General features: G+C 35.8%; 1 protein-coding gene across 4 annotated transcripts in view; it reads right to left on the bottom strand.

The window, feature by feature from the left end:
- The window catches only part of LRBA (LPS responsive beige-like anchor protein), a 365,003-nt gene that overhangs the window by 117,046 nt on the left and 235,228 nt on the right, over nt 1-12,729 (bottom strand). For all 4 annotated transcript variants that reach the window (XM_033059906.1, XM_033059908.1, XM_033059907.1 and 1 more), the window contains 4 exons: nt 5,093-5,210; nt 4,037-4,139; nt 2,731-2,846; nt 397-509 (listed from right to left, as the gene is read on the bottom strand). In XM_033059906.1, coding sequence (XP_032915797.1) covers nt 397-509; nt 2,731-2,846; nt 4,037-4,139; nt 5,093-5,210 — 450 coding nt within the window. The remainder of the gene's footprint in view (nt 1-396; nt 510-2,730; nt 2,847-4,036; nt 4,140-5,092; nt 5,211-12,729) is intronic.

Here is a 12,729-nt window from a genome sequence, read left to right as displayed (position 1 = left end):
AGTGATTTAAAAGTACCTAAAATATAATGGTATCACAGGGTTTGCTACTAAAAAAGCACAATTCTCATCAGAAAAAAACAAACAGAAAAAGGCTAATTTTTAATACTTTAACAGCCTCAGCATTTCTAACTTCATTAAAATTTGAAATGAAATGTAATGTCTATGTTCCAACCAGGAGCACCTTCCAACAACACTTATTAGGTTGATATAATCACGAGCAATAAGAATACATTAATAATTCATTTTTAAACAATATGATTCCCATTATCAGTATGCACATGAAGGAATGAAACACTGTTAATGGTCATGCAGGTAACATTAGCATACTTAACATAGCAGAAAATGTTTACAAGACTGCAATGATATAAATATAAAGGTATATTTGATTACAAGTACCTTTGACAAATCCCTGAAGTTGCTAGGAAGTGTAAGGTCCAACTCCTCTGACTCATAGTTGGTGATAACCCAAGGGAAGACAGGGTACTGATTCAAATCATTGTAAGTTCGACCTGACAAACAACAAAAAATTCCCCACTGTGAATAAAGAGTTAGAGTTAACTAAAATACCAATCTCTAAAGACACAACAATAGAACTTTATGAGCTGTTTGAAAGAACTGCAGTTTGTTTCAGATCTGCTACCATTTCAATATTCTACTTTGCTTTATTGAAAGGATAATGGAAAAGTTGACAATATGTTAGTATTTAATCTAAAACATTTCAGCCCATTTCACTTCAATTGTAAGCTCTTTTGCATACAGTAAGATTGACAGCTAAATTCACTCATTTCCTACACATTTCTCCTTCCTTCGTTTATGGCATCTTGTCTTCTGTTTCTTAAGGTGATACATTTCATAAAATGGAGGGTCAATGATTTCTGTTGATACTGAAACTTTAAACATTCTTTTTTTCATACTGTCATAAATACAATATGTGAAAGAAGAATGAAATAGTTCAGGATTTTAGACTGAAGAATTTTTTCAATTAATAACTGTTTCATCTAGAGAATTCACTTTGAGGGGAATCCATCCTTGCCCATTGTCCATCTATGGATATGCCAACATCAACCAGGACAGAAAATTTGGTCTGGATGAAGGTTCATGTGTACATCATCATCATATATTTAAGATGGAAACAACAGACTTCTTCCACTAAAATTGATATACTCAATCAGAATAAACAATAAACATATACCATGCACACATACACAGCCCAAAGCCTGATTTTTAAGTTTAAAATGCAGTTTTTACATGGATCCTGTTTCTTTTTATTATATTGTTGCAGAGGCTCATTCATTCATATCATCTTCAATCAGCATGTTCTTGAGATTTTGGTCAGCCTGCCCTTAAAAGTCTCCAAAGACAAATTTTAACCTCTTCCCCAGGAATATTATTTTACAATCCAATCTCAGGTTGTCAGAAAACATTTTCCAAACCTCCACCAAGGTTCGTCTTCCAGTTTTCTTGTACCACTCAGTATTTTTCCATTCTGGTTTGCAGAATTTTTAAATGGTAGACTCAGTCTTTCCCTAATCACTTGGCTGCACATTACCTGTTACTGAGGATTAAGGCTACTTACATGACACTGGGATAACTATCTTCCTTTTAACTCCCTATCATGGGCAACTCAACTTTCCCTCTTTATCTTTTTGCTTCTTTTAACCTCAAACGACAAGCAGATAAGAATTCCATTTATTATTTCAATAATATATGAAAGCTGAAAAGGATCATTCATTAGAGCCACAGAAAACAGTGTCATGATGTGCCTCACTCAGCTTGAGCAGTAACGAGGCAAGCAGATCGACCCCTACTTTTAAAAATCTGCCAGCACCCTGGCACCTCTGACTTGATGACTGATTACAGAAAGCACCAAAACTGACCATTTGTATAAAATGCAATTAGTGCAAGCACAGGCATTTGTTATATCAATCGTGTTAGCAAGAGCCAAGCCTGAAAGGGAATTAACAGACCTTTCACCACTGTCAATACCACAGAAAACAGCTGAAAATTGAGAAATTTTCTCAAGCTTCTCAGAGGACACAATAAGTTGGAAAATAAAAGGGATGTCATGAGACCCAACAGGCAGCCTCCACTTAGTAAACTGAAGCCCAGCTGGTTAGAAGCTGATGGGGTAAGTTGGGTTAAACAAAATATAGCCTAGCATTTACAGAATGAGTGGTTAGGACAAAAATAAGTGGATACAAACTAGGGTTGGATTTGTTAATGGTGACCCAGAACAGCAGCATTGGCAATCCTTTTTGCACCCTTTTTTGAGACCAACCATGCATCCTATAGCAGTAGCATCTATTTGCTCCAGGAATATCTCACTCCCTGGCTGAGATTTTCCAGCCTTACAGAGAACTTGTTCCATCTATAATATTTAGGGAGGATAGTACTTTAGAAAATTAAAGAAGTTCCCATTTCTGAGGCTTTCCTAAATAGACAGTCTATACAGTTCCTGTCCTCCCACACAGTCATGATATCCTGATTTTAAGTGCAGCTCAGTACAGCATTATAAATATCTGTGTAGTCTTTCATAAACATAAACACAATTTTGAATAAAGTAAATTTAGGAGGATTTTTGCAAAGTTCCTCAGGAAAACCATACATAGAAAAAAATTACTCATTAAAAGAGTAAAATCTATTTATGTCCCATAGCTGCTGAGACTGTGCCATGATTAACTCCTTTTCTGTGTAATTATAGCAATTTGGATGTACAGTAATTAGCAATACCTGCTATAGTGTTTAGAAACATCAGGTATTCAAAGTTGGAAATCTCGCGGTGCTGCCATCGCTGGGTCATGTTGGAAGCTTTGAAGATCTGCCGTGGACTAGCCAAAGAAATGCGCCTGAAAACAAAGAAAATTGGAAGGAAATTATGAGAAAACTCGGTGGGTCTTCCTTTTTTACGTATCTGATTTTTAGTGGCAGTAGTACATATTCTTTCTACCAGGTTTATGGTAGATTTCTCTGGAGATCAAACTGCCACTTGGATACTTGAAGTTCATTTTTAAAGTTTTATAATCTAATAAGAATAAAAAGAATTAAAGCATCTGACAGCTGAATATGTCAAGATTTGAAAAATTTCCAAGAGAAACCTTTACAGCTGTGCAAATTCAGCTCCTCCATGACGGTTTGATGTATTACAGAAATATGTTACTGGAGATTTAGAGATAGAATATCATTAAATAGGAAAACTACAATACTTGTAGAATTTCATGTAAGAATAAAGTCATCTTTAGGGAGAGGTTTTTAAAATCCCTAAAGAACAAAGGAAAACAACGATAAGATGATAGAATTTCATTATGAAGTCCATCCTCCTGAGATTTAAATTCTGGGCAGTGTTGGGGAGTGAGTCATAAATAACTCAAACTTTCAGAATTTGATGCCAGATTTCCTAATGTTTGTGAAAGAAGACTGTAAAGTCATTCCTTGGAGTGATAAATCAAACACAGAAGAGTTTATCATAAAATTCCCAAGACTGTTTTGTTCATAACAAAAACATCTGTAAATAACAAATCCACATAGGGCGGAAAAAAATATATATATGTAGTTTTAGTTAAAAAATCTTTACAGGTATTGGTAAACAATTCAAGGAAACTGTAACTGATTTTTTTTTGCAGCCTCCATTATGTTGCAAACAAATTGATCAGTACAAATGGATGTGAAATATTGAGCAAATGAGTCTTCAATGTTGAAATTTTTCACACATAATTTGTTTCTGTAAATAGAAATCTGATGTTCTTACAGAATGGCTTAAATTGCAATTCAAGAGATTATTTTTTTTCTGGACTCTATAAAAAAACCTACAAAACACAAGAGAAAACATCCCAAACTATTTTAATCCCATTTCTATGTACAGAAATCTAATAAAAATAAACATTTAAAGTAAAAACAATCAAGATAGTCCCTAAGGCTTTCCTGCTCCATGTTCTGCAAACTAATAGGTGTAAATGCTTCAAACCATGTGGGCTGGATCGATGAAAACAAAAAGAACTCTTTGAACTGACAAATAAAATTAACTCAAATTGTAAAATACCTGGTCTGGGGTAGTCCAAAGATGGTACCAATACCAACCCGAGGCAGACAGTTAACCACTTTCTTTACTGTTGCTTGGTCGGGGAAGTTGAACATGACACCCACTGTGAGTACAAGAGTTGAAATACAGCATGATTTTCCATTTTAGACTTTCTCAACCAACACAATGCAACCCTAAGCCCAGGTGTTCAACAGATTACACAAGTTTCCTGCAGGTTGTTGAAGATGATTATTTTTTTAATTTCCAGAACTTTTACTCCTTTTATCTATCACTAACAGGAATTTCAAAAGGAGTTGTCACTGTTGCACATCTTACAAGGTCTACGTTTATTTTCCTTTATGAATAGAAATTAAACCTATATGTCTAGAACTAATTAAAATGTATGTATTAACTGGTTCACACATTCACTAATTTACTTTCTAGATATTTTCTAGAAATAGCCTTCAAAATACTATCTGCCTATTTTGTCTGAAACATGTGAATGGTACTTATGAAACTGTAACCTACAAATCTAAATAACTAGCTAATTATGGTATCACCAGTGGCCATTTAAGGCTTCAGAGGAAACAACAAGTGTTTATGCATATGATTAATATTCTGTTGAACAATGCCATTACCAAAACAATGTTCTAGTCTAAATAAAGCATGAAGGCATAGTAGTCACTGTTCTAATCCAGTAGTGAAATTCTTTCATTCCATTGTTCTTGGTATGCACCACTAACAACTATCAAGTCTCCAAGGGCACAAAAAATCCTTCATGCATAACAGATCAGAGGCAGGACTGTCTTGAGCAGGAGTCCTCAGATGACAAACAAACACATGGATATAAATGAAAGTGAGGCATTGATAATGTACAGTCTTCACACTTGATCATAATTTAACATTGAAAAAAGAATTTGAAGGAAAAACTAAATTAGGAAAAAATACTAACTTAAATACTGATACATTTAATCCAAGCCCTTCCTCTATCTACACAAACCCATGTCAAAACAGACATCCAAACAGAATGCACCTGTCCCCACATCCACCCCTGTCATTTCTTTAAGCTCACTGTACCTCTATTTGCCATGAATATCTCCAGTGCTGTATTTTGCAAGAGGTAACGTCGGGAAAAGATGGATCGAATCTCTGAGAAGAGCCATTTTCCATGGAGTCCTTCTGTATATGCCAGAATCTAGGAGGAACAGACACATAGGATGTTCTAAATATGTTACATATGGACAGGTAATACCTTGCATAAGAGAAACACTTTGACCCACAATCATGGATTCTAACAATTACATGCAAAACCTGCAGCAAAATTAAAATATGCTCAAACTTCATGCTATGAATCTCTAATGCATTTTTAGTACTCCTGTCAAATGTTTTAAACATTTTCTTGCATTTTTTCCTTTAAAGACAACTGCATATTTTTCATAACATTTTCAGAGTTTCAAAAACATTATTAAATGTTCAGCACTTCAGCAAAGCATAAAACCGTACTCTGAAATGTATTTCTAGTAGCATTAGACGTATCTGCACTCCCTTCAGCATTGCAATAACAGGCCTGTAACAAATAAGGAAGAAAAAAATGTCTTTGAAGAAAAAAAATGTTCCTTAGGTTTATCGTTAAGGCAGCATTCATTAATTCTGCAACCAGAGAGGTTGGCGGTATAAGAGGTTAAGTATCATTTTGTCAGCTAAGGTTAAACACAAACCTGCAAATGAACTCAGCATAATCTCTCTATGGAGTAAGCGGTTGTCAAAGTAACTTGTTACAATTCCTGTCATCCCATCTGACAGACACAGATGCTTAGGCTGCCTTCACAATTCAAACTAATCCCATTTTCAGTCCTCAGCCACTTTGTTTCTTTGTTGCTTCACTTTTTCCTTTTCGTTTCAAAGCTTAATTATGTAAGTGTTAAGGGACAGAGAGACTGGGCACTTCTCTCCCTCAGATTAACAAATTATAGGAGAAGGAAAATCTGAGATTTGTCAATTCTAGCAAACACAAAAGCACTTAATAAAAACCCATCACAGAAAAGGAGACTCAGATGCAATCCTTGTTAACATCACTCTTACCACAATTTCACTTGAGCAATATATTGTATATAAAAACAGAAAAAGTGAAATTCAAGTCCTTAACATAACAAAGACTGTCAATGAAATCAATCATTTGTTTACAGGTTTTTAACAAAGGAGGATTTTGCCTCAAATGTAGCATATATTGACAAATAAAACCTGCATTTTTGTAGCACAGAGAGTAGATGCACCATTATGAAAGCACTACACAATACAGCACAAAATATTGTACCAGTTTTGTGAACTAAAAGCAAACAAGACAGGAAAACCAAAAGCTGATAGCACAGATCAGAACATACAAAGCAAATCTTCTCCCACACCTTCTTTCTTTTTACTTAACCTCTCATCCTCACCTCAATGCAAGTGCCACAGTCAACTTCTCTCCCAGCAAAAACACACACACATAGAAAGAGAAGGAAAAGACTATGAAATTATTCCAGTACAAAATTCTAGAAATGTGATGAAAGGACCACAGATTGTCAGTGTTTGTTAAACATTTCTGGAACTGGGGAACTAAGAGACTTGGGCCAAGCTGACACTTCCCCTAGCACACCCATAACCCATCCACACCAACTGGCAGATCTGTATAATTCTGCAGTGCTATTCAAAACCCTTGTGCTTGGCTTTTGTCACAGGTATGTAAATGTCCTCTAAGAACACAACATCATACACAGAAATTTCATAGTGTTTTTTGCTGGTATTCATCCATCTGATGATCTTGAAATTGGAGCTTCTAATTGAAATTATTTTCTTGAGATGGATGGCATTGTGGTAACCTGCACTTTTGTGCACCAATTAAAACCCACCAGCCTGTTTGTCCCCATTGGTCTGTGCATGGCGAATTTGAACAGTTACTATGTGGATACTGTGAATAAAACCAGCACACTAAATAATTATTGCTTTATTATTACAGTAATTTCACAATTATAAGCCGCACCCGATTATAAGCCGCACTTCTGGGTGTCGGCAACTTTTCGTTCTTTGTCCATACACAAGCCACACCTGATTATAAGCTGCACTTCTGGGTTTGGACAAAAATTTTAGTCAAAATGGTGCGGTTTATAATCGTGAAATTACTTAATTTACCCTGGGAAGTGAGTGTTTTCCATGAGAGTGGAGCCCTGCATGAGCGACGCCCAGGAAGGGAAAAAACACGAAGGGAAAGCAACTGGAAAAGAGCATTGGTGCCTTGCACTGTGCACCTCATAGAGGCACGGTGGAGTTACTGAATTCAGGATTTACAGCAAGACTGGAACAAACAGCACACAAACAGCACACAAACAGCGCTGCAGCCATTCTCCGAAGCGCTCATTAACAAAAGCGCTCAGGAGACGCGAGCAGCTGGGGCCGGGCTGGATCACTGCGGGCTGGAGCAGGAACGCTCTGCCTGCTCTGTGGCCCCACTTCAAAGTCTCTGGAGTTCAATTAAAAGTGGATTAGGTGGGAGCAGGCCTTCTTTGGGACGCCGTGCTCTCAGGAGCCGCGGGGCAGTGACAGTGGCCCGGACTGAGGCCTAGCCGGCCATGAGCCCGCTGCCATGGCGACCGCAGCAGCGCCCCCGCTCCGCCCCGGCCGCGAGAGAGGGCCAGGACACCAACATGTCTCTTCCATGTGGATTGCTAAGTATTTTCTAAGCATTTTTCCTCATGGAAATCTTTTAACTCCCTAGAAAATATTATTAGAAACTCCTACTTGAAGAAACTGGCTCATTCTTCAAATTAAACTCAGCGTTTTTATCCTGGCAAACAATTTTTTTTTTTTTTTTTAAATCACTTCTGACATCAGAATTACAACTTTCAGAATTTCCACTTCAGAATTTAAGAAGTGACGCTCTGTGTTGTGTGGCTTATGGGTGAAAACAACCATCTTCTTCATACTATTGTGCAATGTTTTTGAAAACCAACTCATTGCTGTTTTTTGTCACCACCACTTTTGGAACAAGTAGTGGAGCAGAGACTAATGAGAGCATACAGTCTAATTTAATCTGCAGAAATAGTACTGCCTTCCCCACGTGAGAAAGTATTTACAGAATTTCAGTTGATTGAACACGTAAGATTGAAGTTCAATCCACTGCACATTTCATTTGTTTCAAAAAACACAGCACCTTACAGGAGAAAAAAACAATTTATACTGTTTACTATTCCATTTAAAAATACATTAAAAAATGAAGCAATTGTAAAGTTCTATGGTTCCAAAAATCTCATCAGACAAACTGTTCTGTAATTAGAATCTGGCAACATCAGATGAACATGACTAAAAATACAAAATTACTTTCCCCTTTGCATGAAGTCCCTTCTTTAAGTACTAAAAATGAAGGTCTAAACCTGTACTCAGTCACTGTACTCATGCTGATGGCCCTGACACTGCACAACTGCAGGAAACTCCCCAAGAAATTGGTGAGTGAAGAACAGCCAGCTTCAAATTCTACTTGGAGGAGATTCTGAAATCAGAGTTGTATGAGAACTCAGGTAGCACAGTGCTGACCACAAATTAAGATCATACACAAACAAGTGCTCACGATTTACAGTCATATATCAGCTAATTTCCCAACACTAAAATGCTCATTCACTTGGAAGCTATTCTGTCATTTTAGTTTTTAATACAAATGCCCCATTCTACCTTTCCTTCTACCTTTTCTTCAAAATCCTTCTTTAATGCTGATCATAAACAATGTCTATTGTAAAAGACTTCATGCAATAGTTTTAAATACACCCCCATCACTACAGCTGCCTCCTGAATTAGAAAAGTAATATTTTACTGAAGACTAAATGAACATTTTACTTTACCTGTTAAGCAAGCCAATCAGCTATCGTATATTTTATTTTATTTTAGAGAAAAGTACTATTGATTTTGAAAATGTGAATAGGCTAGAAGTAATTAAGTCTGCAAATGGATTATAGAACTGAAACAGTAATTGAATAATTATATTACTCTAATATGCCAGCCAACTTAACTGGTATGAGTAAAATAAAAGCTAAATAGCTTATTTTAAAAATTATGCACATTTGTTTAATTTTAAACAAGTTATAATATAAGACAAAGGAAAAAAACCCAACAAAACACTGAATAAAAATATAGAGCATTCAATTTATATTCTAATTTGATTACAGTTGAGAGATAAAATTTATAAATACATTCTAGTAGCATTCCAGGTCATTTGAGGTCATTTTTACTCAGGAAAGCAAATTACAGCACTCAGAGGCTACAAAATCTGACACTCAGTTCACAAAAAACCTGGATTTCTAACCTTAACCTCAGCCTTGCAACTGAGGATCCTTGGATTGTACTGTCCAGGTATTATTTAGTTCCTGGCTGTAGATTCACAGTGAAAGGGTCTTACCCTGCTCTTTGTGTAATACGTCTAGGTACACCTGAATTAACAGGGAATCAGATCAGACTACGAATAATCTTAAATATCAACATGCTCGTCAATAAACCACAGCTGTTTATCAGTTTATTTTAGATTTCTCAAAGAAACAACAAGATGTTCACCTTAAATCTCAGATATTTACAAAATCAGCCACTGAAATCCACAGGCAAGGAGCAGCAGCCTCCCAACCAGTCCCCCTGTGAGCATGCACAGTCTGTTACACAATCCTGTTCAGCATTTTCATGGGTGACAAACTCAATTAAACATATTCATTACTTTAATGTTCCACTAGACAGTTTTACCCGGCATAAAAAAAATTAAAATAAATAAATAAATACTCGGTGACCTTTGTATTGATCAGAGCAAAATGGCTTATGCCTGGGTGTGGGTGGTGAAGGGATTGGGAAGGGGGGTGGTAAAGGACTCTTATGTTTTCTCTTCCAATTACTGAAGGAGATGATAAAACCACAGCAAATGATGTATCAGCTCATTTTATCTTATCGCTTTGGGGCTAGGTGACAATGAAGTTCATATTTCACTGGTTCCCATTGAAGATTGTGAAAATTACTTGCCCTTATGACCTGAAATTTCACTGGAAGACAGAAATTTCTCTTCTGCAAAGTAATGCAATTTTTCAGATGTCAACCTTTAGCCCAGCTTTAAAAATTAATTTCATTTATATTAACCAATGATATTGATATTTTCACAGAATGCTCTTTGATACATGAACCACCGGCTAGCAAATTGATGTGCTCAAGAAGGATGGAATTATTTTATCTGAAGCTGCTGGGGACAGACAGATTTACCACAAACTGAAATTCCTATTTCACATTATGCTGTTTATATTAGCCCCAAATACCTTAAGGCCTCTGGACCTGTAAACAGTTTGATCTTTTGTTAGGATTTAGTTCTGTTTCTAGTCCATTCAGTTTTTAAATCATTTCTCTCTCCACAATAACAAATAAAAACACTGTGGGCTTGGAAATAATAAGAATAAAGTCTGTCCCAGACCACAGATAAGTAAATTTGTGATGGCATGAAAAATATTTCCCAGATTATTAAAATAGAGGAATGCACAACTATATATCTTCTCCCTTTATCCTGTCACTTAAGCTGTATTTCAATGTGAAAAAAAAGCATGCAATGTAAATTTTCTGAAAGTGGTCTTCTACTAACTACAGGTAACCTTCTTCCTGATTATCTCAATTTAACTTGGAAATAAAATTACTGAGGGAGCCTGTATTTCAGATGTGACTACCTGGTTCTAAACACCTCACATAGACTAATAAATCCACATACAATGTTAGAAAATTTAATGCCAACTCTCTTACTCCCTTCAACTGGGTCTCATAAACAATTTTTTTCCTTCTTGATTAACTCTGCTGGTTTTTAGAGAGCAGGGGTTTATCACCACTATCAGAAAACATTCAATTAACCCAAAGAACAGGAATATCTGATTGTTAAAGACAGTTATGCAAGGAAGATTATGCAGCCTCAGACAGTGGAAGTTCAAAAAGAAGAAAATTAATAAAGGTTTGGGTGGCTGTAAGCCCTGCAAGGTTAAGGACATAAAGTTATACCTGTGTTTGGAAAATATGACAGCAGGCTTATTTACAATAAAAAGGAGCCAGAATTGCAGGAATTCACAGATTCTTGTAGGAGTTGACCAATATCTTGATTTAGTTACACTCTGATTTAAGAGTTAGTTGGATCTGCTCCTCAAGAGGTAGATATAAATGGTTCATATAGATGTTTACATCACCTGGAGAAGGGTAACATCTTTTCCTCTACCAGAGTTACCTATTTATGCTATTTGCTACAGCACTGACATTCCTACATATACAGACTTCATACACCTGGTATGTGAAACAATGCAGACAACAAATCATAACCAAGAATCTTTCAGACATTTAGAAATAACTCAGGATAGTCTTTGTAGACTCCATTAAATCATACAACTTCATGATTTCATGTGTCAGTGAATCCCATCAGTTAAACAGACACTGGGCAAATACTAAAAAAGCTTGTTTTGATTTCATTTTGGTTACATTGATAAAATGACATTACCTGCAAAAGCTCAAGAAGAGAGCTTAAGCATCAGTGAGCAGAATTCCATGAAATGATTTCTCACTGTGTAGAAGTTGTCAAAAGAAGCTGATGATATTAAATAGTGGAATTTACATCAAAAATGCTGACATAAAATATTATCAGTATTAAGAATTTGCAGTAATGAATGGTGCACTGGTGTATTCCATGATCATTACCCTGTGTGAGACAGAATTTTGGAAAACTAGGTGGGAAAACTCCCTTTGCCATTATTGCATACCCAGCTGAGAAGCAGGTGTCTAGATGGCTTTAAAAAGTCCTTCACAACTCTCTTATTTTGGTGCATAGCTTTCTATTACCACAACTGTTGCTACCTTGTTAGTTAGCTCACCTTCAAGTTCATTAATGCAAAAAACTAAAAGACAAAGAACAGAAAGCTTTACATATTCAAAATTTTCACTCTGTAAAAACTGATCAATTAATTTGTCTTCCCATCTTCTTGTGAGCTAATAAAAAGAAAAGGAAATACAAATTCAGATTGATTTAATTATGGAAATGTTTTATTATTGGAAAAGAGGTTACAAAATAAAAACCCTTTCAAATCTTAAACTCAAAAGTTTTTAGCACACTCCCTAGAATCTGATAGTCCCATTAAGAAAAAAAATAAATTTATGTTTTTGAGGTGATAAGTATGACCATGATCCATATTTTGAAAATATTAATCACATAGAAAGTTTCCTAGTACAAGTAAGACAATATAGGACTAGTGCCTCAAAATCATGCTATGATGTTGTAATGCTACTGCAATTTAGAAAAAGGATTTCAAAACAAACCCTAAAAGGCTTTCCCTTGTTCAAAGATGGAAGTGCCAGAAAAATAGTGAAAAGGAATCAAGCAGAGATTTTATATATATTTATTTATATATATATAAAAATATATATCTATAATGACAAAAAAGGTTGTAGATGTGGGGTTTTCTTAAGTTTAAAGGTTTTTTTAAGTCTGGTTGGTCCCTCTCCTTTTATAAAATTCCTAGTGCAGAAAAGTCTTGGAGGATAGTCTTTATCAGACTATTGGTTGATCTTTAATAAGCACAGAGTCTGAAAATTAGGACAATCACCAGACTCACAGCACCTCAAACCTACAGCAGCATTACTTACTATGCAGGGTGAAATGTAAGAAACAGGAGCAAGCATCTCAAAGACAGGGCACTGAA

Source organism: Catharus ustulatus, chromosome 5 (assembly GCF_009819885.2).
Source record: "Catharus ustulatus isolate bCatUst1 chromosome 5, bCatUst1.pri.v2, whole genome shotgun sequence".
Taxonomy (NCBI): Eukaryota; Metazoa; Chordata; class Aves; order Passeriformes; family Turdidae; genus Catharus; species Catharus ustulatus.
This window is presented reverse-complemented; position numbering and strand designations above follow the sequence as displayed.